Source organism: Oryzias melastigma, linkage group LG3 (assembly GCF_002922805.2).
Source record: "Oryzias melastigma strain HK-1 linkage group LG3, ASM292280v2, whole genome shotgun sequence".
Taxonomy (NCBI): Eukaryota; Metazoa; Chordata; class Actinopteri; order Beloniformes; family Adrianichthyidae; genus Oryzias; species Oryzias melastigma.
In genome coordinates, this window is record NC_050514.1 from 18,409,628 (window position 1) to 18,428,105 (window position 18,478).

General features: G+C 36.6%; 1 protein-coding gene across 7 annotated transcripts in view; it reads right to left on the minus strand.

Moving 5' to 3' along the window:
* Nucleotides 1-388: 388 nt before the first annotated feature.
* usp10 (ubiquitin specific peptidase 10) overlaps nt 389-18,478 on the minus strand; it is a 20,435-nt gene continuing 2,345 nt past the window's right edge. The window contains exons 2-16 of one of the 7 annotated variants that reach the window (XM_024295329.2): nt 11,009-11,077; nt 10,683-10,728; nt 10,146-10,205; nt 7,957-9,177; nt 6,886-6,977; nt 6,266-6,375; nt 6,127-6,185; nt 5,944-6,047; nt 5,492-5,591; nt 5,037-5,217; nt 4,207-4,372; nt 4,067-4,087; nt 3,419-3,563; nt 3,180-3,245; nt 389-3,083 (exon numbers count right to left, since the gene is read on the minus strand). In XM_024295329.2, coding sequence (XP_024151097.1) covers nt 2,896-3,083; nt 3,180-3,245; nt 3,419-3,563; nt 4,067-4,087; nt 4,207-4,372; nt 5,037-5,217; nt 5,492-5,591; nt 5,944-6,047; nt 6,127-6,185; nt 6,266-6,375; nt 6,886-6,977; nt 7,957-9,177; nt 10,146-10,205; nt 10,683-10,728; nt 11,009-11,077 — 2,628 coding nt within the window. In that variant the 3' untranslated portion in view covers nt 389-2,895. Of the gene's footprint in view, nt 3,084-3,179; nt 3,246-3,418; nt 3,564-4,066; nt 4,088-4,206; nt 4,373-5,036; nt 5,218-5,491; nt 5,592-5,943; nt 6,048-6,126; nt 6,186-6,265; nt 6,376-6,885; nt 6,978-7,956; nt 9,181-10,145; nt 10,206-10,682; nt 10,729-11,008; nt 11,078-18,478 lie in introns of all 7 variants that reach the window. The other 6 variants (XM_024295330.2, XM_024295328.2, XM_024295333.2 and 3 more) reach the window with 6 other exon arrangements.

Below are 18,478 nucleotides of genomic sequence, written 5' to 3' on the forward strand. Positions count from 1 at the left end.
TCTCAGAGCTTGACTGAAAGAATATATGAACCGATATTGAGAATGATGTAATTATTTTTTCAAGAATGCAGGTCCACAGAATCAACAGAACTGTTCTTTGAAATTTACAAAAAAAAAAAGAAATGGCCAAAACAAAACTTTTTTTTTTCTAAATGCCTTAAATTCAGCACTTAAAATGGAATGAGGATCCAGTAAAATTTCAGTAAAGCAAGAAAACAATTATTTAAGTACATTTCAAGAAGACAGAAATTAAAGTACACTAGATCACAACTCTGGATGGTTTTGGTTTATTGTGCATTGTTTTGCAGGCCAGTGTACGATGCAGAGGCTGCAGAGGTTTTCAGCATTCACTGAACTGTAGGAAAGTCAAGTACTCTTCAGACTACACTTGATTAGCAAACTGCTTTTTGCACAATCCTTTATTGGTACAATAAAACAAAATAAAATGCTGGAGGCGTAAAATTAAACAGACAGAATAGATTTGCTTTTTTTTTTTTTTTTTTTGAAGATAGATATCCCAACGATTCCCAGCAGACAATAGTGTTAGGAGTACACTGAAAAGAAAAAAATTGATTGAAGCTTTTCACCAGCACATTTTCTGACCAGCCATCAGACACCAAGCCCAAACTGTACAACAGAAGTTAAAGGTGTCCGTTTCCAATTCACATCTTATCTTTTTTTTTTTTTTATTCGACAGGGAAAGGAAAATTGGCAAACAATGTCCCGTTTGAGGCAAAAGCCAACGGAGTAACCGAACAATGTGAAAATGATGCATTAACCATTTACAGAGAATGCCATATCTTATGTGCAATTAGGTATGGCAAGACATCAAATGACAAGGCAATATTGATTCAAACTGAAGTGAGGGGAAGGCAGTAGGGCCAATATAATATCCTTTGGTTTACCTGGGATGTCTCTATTTAGAAACCCAGAAAGACTAAACTGATAAACAGCACAACGTAATGATTTGAAATAATGCTCCAAAAGAGGTTTGTTCACATATTATGACTGTACTTTGACTAAACCTGTGGAAACTTTTAAACAAAATCAGTTGAATGAAATTAGCTGAACACACAATTTTATGCCAAAAGTAATGGTACTCTGCACTGTTCTTCCACCACACATGGGGAAATGACAGTTCGTATTGTGTTGATGAACAGGCAGATATGTAGTAAAAACTGAAGTCTGCATGGGACAAAAAAAATCTTTTTTTTATAAAATAACTGTCAAAATACTAAAGCTGATGTGTTAACACTGAGAAACTGACACTGGTGGCTGAAAAAAAGCCTTAAGTACAGAAAGAAATGATCAAAGGAAAGACAAAAGAAATAAATATCAAACAGAACTACCATGATTTCATTTTTTTGTGCTTTAACCTTTAATTTCTTTCAAACTCTAATTTCAATGCAAGCCTAATTTGTCAAAGGGAGCGAGAGCTTGTACTACACAACTTATAAAGAAAAAAACAACACAAAAATCAAGAATTTAAGCAAAAGCAAACAGTGTTCTGCTGTGCGCCCAAGGTCTCTCCACAGAGCCCCACTTCCTTCAAAGTGGCTGGAAAAAGAGCCACACTTCTAAATCAATATGTTGGGCTCATTACCGAAGCTCTTTAGACAATATATCCACTCTGATAGCATTAGACTTTCACAGCCAAAAAAAAAAAAAACATTTAAAACTGAACCCAATGGAGACTGCTGTCTGCACAGATGGGTGACAGAGCCGTGTAGCTCAAAAACACTGATAAGCAGCAAAGACACAGGTGGAACCTTTACTGAGAAAGAGACAGAAAAAAGGAAATGTACAAAGTAAAAAAGGGCAGGTTTTGACATGGAATTTGTCTTGACTGGCTGTCATTTCTCCAGAGTAAACTTCAGCTAAAGAATTAGTCCTTTAGGAAGCAAACAAGTATTCCATCAGCTAGACAACCTTTTTATTCCTTCTTAAACATCTGAGTCTAAATATTTGAAAAATAAGCATTTGCTTGTCATATTGTAGTTGGTTTATACTCTGTGCACTGAAGCATATTTATCATTAAATTCTAAAGCGCATTAATATTTTCTTTTATGATAATCTTTCTAAATCTTAACCAAAATACCATAACAAGGATCTCTTTAAAACAATTAAGCTGTTACGTTCTGATCCAACGCACCACATTTTTATTTTCCTTTCTGCTTTTGATGGCTCAAGATGCATGTGGACTTAAAAGCATCATAAAAGTGACAACATGGTGGAGGAGGAGTTGGTGTCAGAGAAGAATACAATCTGGCCTTGAGAGACTCATGCTGGTGCTGGGCCTGTTCAATGCACAAGGGCAAATAGGCTTTTAAAAGTTGCAAATTCATTAGGCCGACAGTTCTCTTTCACTAAAAGGCAAATAATATTTGTTTCTTTAAAGAAAAAAAAAGTCATTTGAAATAGAAAAAAAGAAGAATTTTTGCAGTCCATTTTCGGTCTAGATAATCCCTCCTGTGCGAGTGAGTTGGCCGTTGGGCCAAACTGCAGGTCAAGTCTCAGGTTTCTCACCTGCAACCCCATCCCCCACATCTGTTGATTCGTCAGTCCTTTTCTTGCGGGTTTAAAAGTATATAAAGTGAGATTAAAGAAAAAAAAAATCTGCCGTGGAGCATAGATTATTCACAGATCATTCTTGTGAATGCAGCTTGTTTTTCTTCAAAAAAAATAAAAATAAAAAATTGTGACGAGGAAAAATGCATTGGAAAAGCTGGTTCTCAGTAGAGCGGAAACAGGAGGGAAGAAGAGGAAACTAGCGAGAAAACAAGTTGGGCAGTGTTCCTGTTCGTTAGTTTGGTGTGTGGATGTATCATTTTCTCAGGTGTATTGTGTGTGTATGTTGGTAAGCAAGGTGAGTGTGTAGAGGTGTCATGTGTGCGTCTACAGCAGGTCTACGCGGCGATAGTACAGCAGGTATGCAGTGCGCTCCGCAGTCTGCTTCACCACCTGGTACTGGTTGATAATCTTCACTGTCTGGTCGTCGATACGCAGCCAGCCATTAAGACCGATGTGGAAGACATCAGTGGTGTAATGTCCGCCTGTCGCGCTGTTTCCGTGGTGATAGACAACTAGTTTAACCATAAAAAAAAGAAAAAAGACAATTAACATTTTTCCCAACTAGTGGCATCACGTTGCAATATATTTAATCCAGTCCAAAAACACACCTGCAAAGAGCCTGTAAGTTCTTTGGCCTTTCAAAATTTTGCTTCTCACTCCAGAAGACAAAAGGTCTAAAAGAAAATAAAGGAAAGAAAAGACAATTTACTCACTTTAAAATAACATGTGATTCATAGCTCCTCCTCTCTTTTAGTTTAACGTCAGGTGGAAACGATACTTTACTCAACTAAAAAAAAAAATTAACCATCACTAGATTGAGCATTTTGAAATCTATGTCAAATTGTACCTTTACTGATTTCCAGGTCAACAGGATAATCAACGTTCTTGATGAGTTTCTGGCAGCCTCCAGTCTTTTCAAAGACAAATCTTTTAAGATGAAGCACCAGAACAGGCGGCAGCTCTTCCAGGGTTACTCTTCGGCTTATCTCAATCTGAAAGCAGACAGGAGAACATGAAGGTGCCAGGGAAGTTTTTAACATGACAGCAAAATTTGCTATCAAAAAGGCACACGAGCATAAACAAAGACCGTGAATAAAGCAGTAACAAATGAGAAACGAGAACAGAACAACACAAAAGGTTTTGTTGGGACCATGAACTTGTAGAATCCTTCAAAGCAGTGACTCATAAATTACCAACTTCCCCCTTTCATACAAAACAATGGCAGCAGTCAAGCGGAAGAGGAGATTTATTTGTCTCCAACTACAAAAAAAAAGTTTATTGTCTCTTACAAAACCAAAAAGACCCACAAAAGCTGTGGGGCAGATGTTCACTCATGATCGAACACTGCCATGCTTTTTCACCAGTCTGCCCAAAAGCCAATTTCCTAAATGAAAATGTATTCTAAGAGTGACACATTTTACAATGCCTCATTCTATCATCAAAATGGTAAACCACTTTTAATGCCACAATTACACAAATAGTCAAATGTACTTACAAGAATTTGTCCACTGTCAGGCTGAATAAGACAGTGATAGTCAAGATCACAAAAAATGCTTTCTTCCTTGCCATTTTTTAAGTAAGTAAATAACCTGTAACCATCGTCAACATGGGCTAAAGTGAGATCTTTAGACTTACTTCTTGCTTGGTTTTTGAAGTGTAGCCCTGGACTGACTCTCGAGCCACCAAGGTTTCTAGAGCCTCCTGGACTGTGCGGATCTTCTCAGACTGGATGTCCAGCTGCAGGGTAAAGAAAGGCTGCAGAGTGGCTGACTCTTTGGAGTTTTGCTGGTACACGACTGACCTGAGAAAGACAAGAGACTCCAATTAGAAGCTATTAAAGTTAGGTAATGTTTTCAAGACAGTATGGTCCAAACAAATTTCAAACTAAGATTTAAAGGCAACATAACAGATCTAATTTTCTTTCACTATGTTTGTTTGGAATATTCACTCGTGCAAAAGGTAGATCCAGTTTTTCATTTTAAAGAGGGCCAGTCAAAAGAAATAGGAATGAAAAAAAACTGACTTCTAAAAGCTGATAAAAATAGAAATCCTCCCAATCAAGTACATTTCAGAAAAATGTGTACAAATTCCAAAACACAGAACAATTGCCTTGATTTGTGTCTACAAACGTCCATAGGTTTAGACATGTACTGGATGGACGTTGCACTTAAAAAAAAAAAAAAAAACCCTCATATTTTCTGTTTCATTCTGGCACACTAATGTTCCTGAAATAATCATTGAGGCCCAGTGTAACAAGCAGGCCAGACCAGAACCTCAGAGAACATATGATTAGGTAAAATATACAGATTTGTATCTGAACATTTAACTGAAAGTAAAGTCTTTATCCGAGTTGTATTACCTCTCAGATAAAAAAATAAAATAAAAAACACTGTAAAAACTATTAAAAAAACAATTCAACTCCCTCTGATTCACCAACACCCCAACATCATCACCTGCCAACATACCTAATGTGTCCACCAAAGATATCGGTAATAGGTGTACGAACAAAGTCAGCTTGGCGAGTGATGGAAATCTTATTTCTGGGACCAACTTGCTCCCACTCATCATCACTTTCTTCTTCCTCCTTATCAGGAATATCCTCCTCCACACCTGGCTGGGACTCTGGACCATTGGGAGTCGGAGCTTCTGGTTAAAAGAGGCATTGATCCGCTATTATAAACTGCAGCATTTATATACGAGAAACAGCAATAAACTAATGGTGATTATCATTCAAATAAAAATGATTTAAAAAAAACAATTTTAAATTTCTTACTGATCCTCCTAAAACATGCATTTACACTATTTTCACATTTGTGAAAGCATGTAATTTAAAATATTTAAAATTTAAAGCTTTCATTTAAAAAGCAGAGCTAGCTTTCTAAAGCATCAGGTCGGCAATAAGGTTAAAAAAGTTGCTTACTCTCTTCCTGAGGCGAGATGAGTTTTTTCAAAGCCAGCATTTCTTCATGCAATCCATTGAGCGTAAACCCAAGATACTCCTCTGCATCTTCTTGTCGTCCCTGAAAGCAGATCACAAACACATCAGCAGTTTAAAACCTTATGTGAAATGCCTGCTGAACATTACAAAAATAATGTTAACTGTGCGGTCATTGACTGTGCTAAAAGACCAAACGAGGATAAAGTATGAAGGTAGTCGCTGTTATTAAATCAATCTTTTTAAGAAATGAAGTGGTTTGTTTCATAGAGGACATTAACAAGTGAGTCAGTTTACGAAAGCAAAAAGTGCTGACCATGAATGATTTAATCACAAAAACATCTTTATAAGATAAATCAAGAACACAATGTTCACGAGGAAACGTGCTTCCAGTCATCATTAAAACAATTGTGAAACATTTCCAAAGACTGCAGTACCTTCTCAGAGAGACTTGATTTGATGAGAGTAAGGAGTCTGTAGATGTAAGTGGGTTCAAACGGTACACCAGGACGAATGTCTTTTGTTACTTTTTCACCTGCAGCTGTGAAAAGCAACAACATGATCACTCAGTGATCATACATGATCCCAGAAGTCTCCAGATGCACAGATTCAGTAATTACCTTGCTGCTTGGTTTTGGATGGCACAGGCATATTGCTGAACTCATTTACCAGCCTTACACTGCAGGGAGAGAAGTATCAGTTTGATCTGAAGAATTCAAGCCATCTTAGGAATCTGTAGGATAGGGACATGTAACTTACAAGTTGTCGATCATGGGCGTGGAGGTACACGTTCTCTGCGTTTCATTATGCAGAGGAATAGACTTCATCAGATGATACATTGGGGGACATGCGATCAGGGCCTGTAAAGTCTGAGTACTTTGAGTCAAAGAGAAACAATATCAAAAGACAAGCAATGAGTTCATTTAGCTATGCTATGCTAATATCTGTGACTTCATTTTCAGCTTCATAGAACATGAGTCAACTCTTGGCAGTTATCTGTTGATAAGTATTGGGAAATCCTGCAGTTACTTTAAAGTTCAAAAACGTGAAGCACAGCAGCACATCAACTGAATACAATGGAGATATGTCTACCGACCACATTTGGTCACATTAGGTGTATTTAGTTTCAATTGCAAAAGACAATCTGCAAGTCCAGCGCTCACTGGAAGTCTTGAAATGTGTGTTAAAAACACCTCAGCAGGTTAAGTAAAAAAGGTTTACTGTCCTACTTTTTAACCTCGGTACATTATTTCAACCAAACATTAACATAAATTAACAACAAGCCACATGTAGAATAACCAGGAATTGTTTAAACTACTTTTAGACCAGAGACAAAGAAGAAATAGCCAAAGTTAAAAAAAAAAACAGTTGAAGGATACAGCGTTGATATAGCACCAGTTTCCTTTGTTGATCAGACCTCTTGGCTGCAAAGACACTGGTTTATGCATCAACTTCACATTCTCAATAATTTCTGGGGATTCAAACAAATACAGTGTCAATAGGTGGCCCCACACAGTCATGACTTGTAGTCATAACACACAACACGTGCTTTAGAAAGTTTTTGGATTGTCAAAAATGTTCCTTTTTCTCTTCTTGCCTTTGGTGCAAAACCACCAGAAACTGAATAAGAGCCAAAGGTTTTTATATACCACGCCTAGGAAGGGATACTGTCACTCAGAGACAGTTCCCATGGTAACGTGGATAGTCTCAACCAAGTTATAATAACAGAAAGAAAGCAACTGGATCAGTATTTAATTGTTTAAATATCTGAGCTATTAAAAGTGATTAATTAGGAATATTGGTAAAATAGAAACTATTAGCCATCTTAATAAGGCAAATATAACTTTAAATGTATTGGCTTTTTACTGTTGATGTATTTATTTATTAAGCTGAAAAGTAGATGTTGTCAAAGAAAATATATTTCCCGTTGATCCTGGTTACAAGGCAGAAAATGAGAGTGTGTGCGTTTGTGACAAAACATTTCAAACAATGCCATTACAAGCCATGCCTCAAGTCCTGCTTTGTATTTTAAAAATACCTTGGATCTTGACACATGGTAATTCCAAAAATGGGCTACCCATTTTAAAAAATTATGTTAAATATATGCAATCAACAGTCCAACAACTTTTAGAAACCCAGTCCCAACTTGAAATGTCAATAAAATAATAGTGCATGACTGCCATCTAGTGGCGATATTTAATTTTGTTTAAGGGTGGCGAGTGCAAACCCTGAAAATCATTTAAATGTGTCTCTTATTTGATGTATAATGAATAAAATCTACTAATCAAAAGATGAGCCAGGCTGCTTCATGTCTTAAAATATTAATTTTACCGTTGATCAGCTTAATGACTAAAATCCTAAGCATTCCTAATAAAAAGAGTAGAAATTGTGCTAAACTTAAGGTAAACAACAATGACGCGAAGTAAAGATAAACCACAATGACATTGTACCTGCAAGTTTAGGAGCAAATGGGTCCTCTGATACATGTATTGGACCTTCTTTAATCTCCTCAATCTTTTCAGGTTCTTCCGGTACAGCAGGGGAGGGGGACACCACCTCCACAACATTTTTTACCTCTACAAAGGCCGGAGGGCCCCCGGGAAGAGGCTTTGAGTTGTGAAACAGGCTAGCCCAAGATTTGGGAAGATTGGCAGTGGGTGCAGCTGAAACTGCAGGTAATTGTGCCTGCTCTGACACTGCAGGCTGAGCAGAAGAGTCTGGGGCTAGAAGCTGACCCTGAACCACAATTTCACAGTCTTCTTTGAGTCCACCTGTGCTGACAGGAGTACTAGGTTGTTCTAGTCCATTGGTAACCCCACTGTCTGCTTCCTGTCTCCTCTCTAGTTCAGTAGTCATAATGGAAGTGATATCAGAGGGAGCAGCCACAGATTCTGAAGGAGGAAGAGGCGATTTGGAGCGGGGACTGTGTGGGGTGACTAAAAGTTCGGGGCTCTCAAAAGCCAAATGATCTTGCTGCTGATCTGCAGTCCTTGGTCCCTCCGTCATCCCTCTACTTTGAGAGGAGGATGAAGAGGAGGAAGTTGCATTGTTGCCATCTGACAAAGAGGCAGTGACACTCGTTAAGTCCAAAGAAGAGTCATCTGGGCTACCACAAGTCCTTTGATCAGCAGTGGTTGAGGGGGCAAACACAACAGCTGTAGATGCTGCCATGGAGACAGATCCAGGAGAGGAAAGTTCATCCCCTAAAAACGCCTTACTGTCTACATCCTCAGTACTGTTGTGAGGGCCTCCAGGTACATGTCCATTCACAAGTGTTGTCATGGACTGTCCATCTGCCACAATAGAGTTGCTGCCATTTCCCCCTCCTGATGGGTCCAGGTAGTTGTAGTATCCAGGTGGACGCTTTTTCTTTTTCTTTCGCTCTCTCTGGCCCAGGCTTCCAGGTGCATCCATGTCTTGGCACCCCTGGTGATTGTCCAAAGCCGAGGCCTCAGAGTCTGGTCCGTCCAGGGAGTTGAAATGGCTTCCATCAGGGACATCTGCTGCTGGAAGCGTCGTCTGTGGCGCCTTCTGGACTGACTGACAGCCCAAGATGAACTCCGGAGCCTGGGGGTTGAGAGTACTCGAAACCTTGTACAAAGGATCGTTCACCCCAATGGGCTTGGAGTCCATAACCTCGTCAACACCAAACTCAATGCGTTGATAGTCCTCTGCTGCAAAAAATACTCCAGTCAGTTAAAAAGACAAGGCAATCAAAAATACATTTATAAATCTTTATGTACAAATGAAAGACCGCAAACTCTTCTAGAGAGAGCAATGGAAGTCTTTGCTCGTTAAAAAGTAAACATTTGTCACTTTAAACAAATTCTAATCCCTAACAATAACATTTGAGAAATTAGCACAGTATCTTTTAAGAGCTAGAAAACATTACAACATTTTAAACATATTTCTGAGCTAAAGGGGTAGAAAAATAAATCTTATGATTATGATCTAATAACTAATAATTTAATATTAGTTTGACCAAAAACAAAAAACTTTCTTGTAAACAAAATAACCAAAATATTTTTTAATTTTAATACATTAAAACAGAATTTGAACAAAAAAAACATAAAAATACTCCATGTTTGGTTAAAATGTATTACACAGCTGCTAATTATGCGTTATACAGCAAGAGGTGCAAGAGTGAATAAACAGAAAACATTAGTAAGTAGGAATCAGAGATGTCGTTCAACTGATTTTCACCAGCCGACACCTCAACCAAGTCTGCAAACACTGATATTCAGCAGGAGTTAAGAGGGCGTTGTGGTTACTTCCTCACAACAGATTTAGAGGATAGTCTCTGTTAGTGTTACTGACATTGCATTATATTACAGTTTCATTCAGCAAATACGTGCATGTTAGCAACCACAAAAAAAACAACTATGCCCTTGCCAAATGTGCTAAACTCTGAAGTTTATTTATTTTTGTATAAATCCTCTAGATGAGAAAAATGCATTAAATGCAAAAGGATAAAGTATTTTGAGCATGCAAAGCTCTGCAGATTTTTTAACAAAAGGCAGAAAGAAGAGTAAAGATGCATAGATTTGAAAGCCACCAGCTTTGGAAACTTGGATTTTTAGTTGTAAAGACAATGTACAACAGCTAGTCAAGCCACAAGGTGTCAGACCCCTGAACTCACCGCAAACCTGCAGTCCCATAGACTCCATTATATAAGGTACAGCAGGAGTGCAGTAACTTCCTAAATAATCAATACAAACCAAGGAAAGGCAAATGTTATCTGAAAATCAATTTCACTAAAACACAGGTGGCTGTTATAACATGTGATAAACCCAATAAGAATAAATAAATATATTTGCTGGAATGGTCACAAATCTTAATGGCATGTCTAGTCTATCAGATTAAGTTGGTGGCTGAACAAGGAAGAAAAACAAGTAATTTTTTTAATTATATATATATATAAATCACTTTTTAAATTTGCTAAATATCTTAAACAATAGCTTTCAACAAAAATGTGCAAATTGTGCAAAAAGAAGTATAGTTCCATCAGTTTTTTATTAAGCAACAAAATAGAAACAAAACCTGGACTCTTGCATTGTAAGATTTGCTGTAAACTTCAGGAACAGCAGTTGGGACATCATTGCATTTTATAAATAATTGTTTGGGGGTGCTGGTGGGCTCACACCCACAATTTAAAATGCTATTAAAAAATACATACCTGAAGACTGACTGATACATGGAAGCTTGTCATTGAATGGAGGAAGCTGTAAAAAAAAATGAATACAAAAGAGCATTTTAGTAACTTTTATTTGTTTTTAAAGTTCTCATGATGTTTTTTTCCTTTTATGAGATTTAAAATAACAAATAGAGAAGCTTCAAAGTAGAGTTAACAAAACAATCATCTGAATTACAATATATGCAAACCCTGTTGCTTTAGAAGTGTATTATCTATCTATTCTGTGGCAACCAGAATGCCAAAGTCAGTCATTGTAATCACTTATGAGGGATTTTGTGAATAGAATCAACATCAGTCCTTCTACTTACCTCAACATAACATCGAGGAGTCACAAAAAATTGATTGATCTCATCTGCACTGAACTCTCCAAAGATGTACTGAAGAAAAGAAAAATGAACTTAATTAGTCAAAGATAAACAGAACATTTAAAAATATTCCTTTTTTAACATCTTGCCGACATATTTAATACAATTAAATACAAAATAAATTATTGGAATATAAGTGAATTAAAATTGTCTGGTATGTTAAAAATGTATGATCATCTTTAAAAATTAGTTTGAAAAAAATGAACAATTCTAAGGAATGTACAAAAAGAAGGCAAAAACAAAAGTTGTCAACATGTTAAAGACAAAAGTCTAAACAATTAAACAGTTATTGTTTACTAGTTTTCAAACCACTGAAACTCCGATGTAGGAATTAAAACTAAATGATTCTGTATTAGAGAAACGATATTATGTATACATAGGTACATGCAGAAGAAACTTTTTTCCTCTCCTTCACAGAGTAACAACTATTGTGTCACTGATTAAACATTTGAAGTAGGTGTTTTAATGCATACAGGCCAGTGCTCTATGATAGTGTCTTGCAGCATCAGTTCCAAGGATACAGCAGAAAGGATCTCTTACCTAGACTTCTTATCAAGTTTTAAATAAGCCTTTATGAAAAGTTTACCGTTTATGAACTTTCATTTAAGCTGTTCTATTTTAGTGTTGGTACCTCAAGATGAAAATTAATCACATTTCCAGTTAATCTTCTTAACTTTTAGAATCTTGCGTTATTGTTTGTCCTCTATGAGCAAAATCCAAAACATGATTTTTGACAGGATGTGGCATCAAACGCAAACACAAGTAATTGTACAAACAGCTAAAATTATAAAATGCTGAAAACGTAACTTAGTTTTAACTACTTTCGATCTAGCAGTTGTTTCATTCTCAACAGATGTCCCACATAACTCCACCTCAATGACACTGAAGTGTCGACATGAGTGCATGGAGAAAAAGCGAATGAGAAAATGCAAAAAGAACTCACTAGCTGTGCTGTTAATCCTCTCAGTGCAATAAACAGTGGAACGTGAAAAGAAAGGCATAGAAAAGAAAGTGCAGCCCAAGCATGTTACTCTTTGCAGATGAGGCCCCACACTACTGCCTGCATTGCTGAAATGGCACTACAATCAACAAACGACCGGCTATAATCCAACGGCCTCAGGATGGCTCAACAGAAAGAATGTCCCTTGGCTTCTTCTGTAGGCATGCCACGCGTACCACTCTAAGCTTTCTACACGGTTGGTTTGGACCGTGGATTACAAAAAAATTGCCATTTGTATGATTTCAGTGCAGTTTAGTAAAAAAAAAAAAAAAACATACATGCAAGTCCAAATGCACTTAACAGTAGGGTAGGAGAGGTGCAAGGGTGTATTAGTTATACAGGATTATTATGACAGACGTCTTTGTCTTTGGTGATTTTGTGTTAGACAACTTGACAATTTAGAAGTATGATTAAAACAATCTGATGTAAAGGCCAACATCACCAATAATATCTCAAATCTAATAATAATAAAGACTGAAAATCCAACAAAGGAAAACAATCTACACATTAATGACTGTAAAATGTATGTTTATGCATCTGAAAATGTTTCCTAAAACAGACAAATGAGCTGAAATCAACAAACAGGACAACTGCAACCTCCAAAGATTCATGATAGTGTTAAAGCTGTTCAATGTTCATTTTTTCTCTGACATGAGCTTACAAAGGTTTCCTTGTTAATTTTTAACAAATGCTATGTTACATACAGACATTGCAAAGAGTCTTTTTTGTTTTTTGTTTAAATAAGCTAAAATGTGGATACAATATGATAAACAAAAAAACAAACAAGAAATGTATTTAAAAAAAATCACATTAGAAATTATTATAAAAAATGCATCATTTAACAACCTTAGAAGGGCCATATCCTGAAAAATCAAATATGATATTTTAAGTGTATTACACTGTTTATTCCTCACTTTAAACAACCCCAAAGCGGTATTTTGATCTGTTCACAATTTTTTTGAGTAATCCACTAAAAACCTGAGCTCTCAACAGCAGCCCCTCCCATACCCACGAAAACAAACACTCCTCACCAGCTAACATCATAGGTTGAGAACTCCTCCCTCCAGGAAGTCTACTCTGCCCCCAGGCTAACACAAACTTTCTCCGCAAAGCTAGCAGTGATCAGCTAAGTTTGCAAGTCCCCCACCCCGCCTCGTGCACAGTAGTGCAAAGGCCGGCTGTCTATGTTGTGAGCCAGTTTAGCGATGGCAAAGAAACGCTCATTCAATTTAGTGTCAAACTTTGTGCAGTGGCATACGCCAAAGAACATTCTGGTGAGGACTCTTCAAGACATGTTTGTCCTGAACCTATCCGAGAATGGCGCAAGCAGACAGGTGATATTGGGAAGATAGCAGGAGAAAGGGAGCAGACTATTTCCTGGTTAAAAAAAGGGGGAGCGACGAATTGGGAGAACTGGTTTGAACATGGATTATTGAGAATAGACTGAAAGGAGCACGTGTCTCTAGGAAAATGATTTGCATTAAAGCAAAAGTTTTTTCGATACAGAGATCAACTATGCTTCAAAGAGAAAAGAAACGTTCACAGCCAATAAATTTTAAAATGTTTATTAGGCACTGTTGACATTTTTTTTTAATCGAATTTCACCGCAAAATGAACCCTTTACCATCAACGTTCTGTCTGTGCCAAATTATGGGGATAAATGTCTGGCCTACACAGCATGTACATCAAAAAACATGTAAACATCATACCTTTGTTACACTCTCTCCTGCTAGCCCATCACAACCCCAACGTAGCACTAATGGTGCAAAAAAAAAAAATGTCGAGCAGTATTTCAGTTAGCCAGCCTGTAAAGTTCTGAGCAATATGTCAACTCAGATAAGTAAAGTCAAGAGGTACAAAGATGACAAATTTAGTTATTTGACTTGTATCTTGATATATTTCGTTATCGCCTTGTATAGAAATCACAATATCGTAATATAAAAAATTCCGTATCGCCCAGCCTTAATAGCGCTTTAAGAAAATTAATAAATGGATTTTCAAAACTTTTTTTTTTTTGCAAATTTAGCTTCCTGACAACAAATTATTACCCAAAACTTGAGGTTTGAACCAAATTTAGAGGAAAGTAACATGCTGATTTCCAAGTAACCCTTGTGCTATCCTAGGCATGTTTACATTAAAAGTGGGGTTATCTGGACCCCACAAGACTGCGCACTGAACTTATTTTTTCAAGGATTTTTTTATCGTCACTGGTGTCCATGGCAGACATAATCTCCTGTCCACCTTTGTCATGGAAGGGATCACACATCAATATAAGGGTGGGCCCCATCTGGACCCTATAAGATAGCACAAGGGTTAAGTACTGTATATATAGTTGGGTAAAAAAAAATAAAGATGAACTATAGAGTGAGTAAAATTTATTGTGCTATTATGTCAACCCAAACAGTTAGCATTTCTGGAATTTTTTTATTCCTAGTTTATTTTACCCATGGTGCCCTCTAAAGAAGCAGCAGAGAATCTTCTTGGCCTCTCCGGTCACAAATGTCAAACACAATCATAGCAGCATTCTTAAAAGTAGAGAAGTACAACATAACGAGTAAATTCTAAATGGCAGGTTTGTTTTCAGTCAAGCTAGATGAATCAATCAATACAATCTTTGTTAAATAAGTAACCCGCAGAGCATTTCAAGTAGGGATGTCCCGATCAGGTTTTTTTGGCCCGATCCGATTCTATGTAATTGGATTTTGTGGATTTGCCAATACAGAGTCCCGATCAGATACTTTTTTTACACATTTAAAACATGAACAAATTGAATAAACAGATTTGTGTTGTCCCGTATTTATATTTCGTTAACTTTCTTTAATCATTAAAAACTTAAATAAAACACTTCTGTGAAGGAGCTTTAATAAACAAGTAAAAATAGAGCAAATATAAACTAGGAAAAAAATAACCTTTTCTTGTTATATACGTGATAATTAGTCATGTGAGAAGGTTTAGTGACTTTAGCTTTAATATCTTTAGAGCTATTGAACATTTTTGACCAAATGTGATTCCTGTCCTCGTTTAGAATTCTTAAAAAAATATGACTTTGTTTTAGCATGAATTTGATGAGTGCTCATGACTAGCTCACATCATTATTAATTTTCATTTGTTATTTTTTTTTTTTTTTTTTAAGATTATGTGGTTCTTTTTAAGTTCTTAAGATATCACATTTTCGGTTCTATTATCAGAATAGTTAATTTTCTTAACTTTTATTCATCTTTCAGATAAATAAACGGGCATATCAAAGGACAGTTCGAGTCCTAAGGAGTTAAATCACGGCGCTAGCATGTAGCAGTTAGCAGCTGCTGTTTAGTCATCTGTCTGCAGCATGAAGAGCTTCACATTAAAAAGAAAAAACTGTCTTTTTCTGTTGAAATGCCTTTAGAGGTTGTTGTTTAGGGACACTAGCTGTCAGTTTAAAGCGTTTTCTAAAGAGTTATTGATCCCGGAAGTCTAAATCCGTGATCGGCTAGCTAGCTTTATTGAACAGTTTACATTAGTCTTCTGCTTGAGCTGCTGCCGTTTCCTGCTGCGTTTTCCGGGAATAACATTCTGTGATCTGTTCATGACATGCAGATTTCTAGTGGCATATTTATCCGGAATAATAAGATTGAAATATAAAGAGCTGATCATAATAAGAACAAATGAAATATCCGATCCTGATCGGACAACGGAGCCCGATTTCGACCGAGTCTTCAACCACGTGATCGGGCCCGATTTCCGATCACGTGATCAGATCGGCCGCGCGTGGTGCGTTCAAGAATGTGCTCTATGTAGTTTCATGAACGCACATTTAACCGGTGGTGTACACAAACAACCAGCCATGCAGGTAGCGGTGGCGAGGGGATTCTTCTTTTGTTGCTGTTTTTTTACCGTTTACTGGGGCTTGTCCACCTCCTGCATTTGGTAAAGTCTTGGTGCGCCAAAAACCGGTGGTGCAAATCTTGCTCCAGGCTTTTTTAATTTCATAGCTCTCTTGCTATAAATGTTTGTCTTGGTGTCATTTCAATCCAATCAGGCATAAACCACAATCATTAATTTCGCCGTCGTGATCATGCTTACAACGGTTGGCATTTCCATGTTTGCCCATGCATCACTATCAAATCCAAGTCCTTGATTGGTCACACTTGATTGCTGATTCATTAAGCGTTAAAATATTCAACCGGTTGAATTTTCAGTGCAAGATCAATGAACACCTGATTTGAACATGAAGGCCACCACAAAACTTAAAAACTTGCGTAGCAAAGCGTAATTGCAGGTATTGCGGACACCCGAAATTCTGGTCTGTGTGCATTTGCATAGACTTTTCATTGAAAGTGGCCGCTTAAGCGCGAGTTACACAGGCAGTGTATAAGCACCTAGAAGCATCACTTGGCAGATCTCAGAGACTCTCTGCAAAAATGACAGAAACAACACAAAGTAATGTGGTAGATTCTTTTACACTTCTTATTTTAATTATCAAATTTGTATTAGTTTTTATATAAATTGAGGTGTAGTTTTATTTCCTTCAATGTCAAATTAAACACTGGAGTTATGTTAGGTTAGATAGCAAGTGAAATTTATAGGACTTAAGTTCTGTTTTGAGCAATTTCATCTCTTAATTTGGAAGTTTGACACTCCGCTGTGTTAAATTTTTCTGTTGTGTTTGATTCACTCTGTTTTTACTTGCATACTCTAAACTTTTTCCTTTACCAAATTTTAACGAGGAGATCTATATTTTTCTCAAGGTGATCAAAAATTGTGTTCAATGACAGAAAAATGAAAATGCCTAAACTTGGGACTGTATAAAATACTGGCAGTTGGAGAACAAATATAACACTAACATTATTTTGAAAAGTCAACATATGTGACAGTTATATTGTTAGAAATTTTTACCCACCAAAAGAATTACATAAGTAAGTAATATGCAAGTAGTAAGTTACTCTCATTTCAACTAGGACATATATATTTAGAACTAATTTAAAAGAAGCCGCAGACTATGTGATCTTTTTAAATTTTACCTCACGTCTTACAAAAAAAGGACCAGCGACAATCAGTATTAACAAGTTTGCTATTAAAATTTGTTCACAGTTTAGTGATGACAACTTGCTGTGAATGCTCCATATTAAGTTCAGACTGAAGTGTAGAAACTCCTTTCCTATGCCAGTATAAAGCTTTAAAATGGTGATTTGCCACTCCAATAGGCGTCTTGCAATAATGTGCACTTTGGCACACATTCTCTCAGTTACTATCACCAAGCACCGGACAAAGGGTAAAATTATCACCTTTGTAACAGATTAAACTTAAAGTAAAATAAATAAATAAATAACTTTGTGACCCAGTTAAAAGTAGTCAGCGAGTGTCTGTCTTACTGGGTTCACATTTAAGAGCGAATCCTACACAAGCTGCTTGCGCTTGCTGCTAATGCATTGCAAACATTAATTTGACGTGAAGTTGGGTAGAGAATTAAAGACAATATTCCCAGATATCAAAATATATAAGAGTTAAACAGTAAACATCTAAAATTGTTGACATCCAAAACACTTCTTAACAGTCAAATTTGATATTCCCCACTGGGAAAAAGATAAACTTAAGTACACTTACTTCACAAATAGCTTTGAAATGCATCTGCTGTCATTTTTTACAGAAAACATACAAAAAAATATGTTTATTCATGTTTAAGCAAAATGGGTTTCTGAATAATGTGTTCTTAAAATTTACTTGTTAGCTAAATAAGTATTTTTGTGTTGTAAAAACAGTAATACCATGACAGAAATGTGTCTTAATAGTTACTTTACTGATTTTTAGGAATAAATTTAGGGCCATTTTATAAATTAAATATAAAATGACATTATGCAGGAGGCAACCACCGAAGCATGCCAGATAATCAGGTTTTAACGTTCTTTTTCCACTCCTTGAAGCAGGAGTTATGAGTCTTCTAACCATGTGCAATGGTAAACTAACATCAGATTCTATCAGATTAGCTAAAACTGTTGCACATTGTTGAGAAAAGTGCACAGAGAGTAAAAATATTTTCCACCTAGTTTGTTGTACCCTTTTATCTAAACTTTGTCTTGTGTACAGTCCCCTCCATTGAAATTTTATTCTACTTTGCGCCATCTGCAACTCATGGTCTCTTTTATTCTGTTTTTAAAGTGATTTATCTTCAAGGTCTAAAACAATTTCATTTAAAGCAATGGTCATGACAATTTTCAGTGTGATTTTAATTAACCAGAGCAAATACACCATTTTAACACCATCTAAAGCACAATGGAACCATGGACGTATTTACATTGGATGGATAATCATAGATGTAACCCACTGGATTCTGCACAGTAGAAGTGAAGTGGCTTAAGTTTGTTCCACCTAAGTCAAAGTTCCGAGTACAACAAATGTGCAGGAGAAAGTAAAGCTTCAAGCTCTGTTTGGTCTTG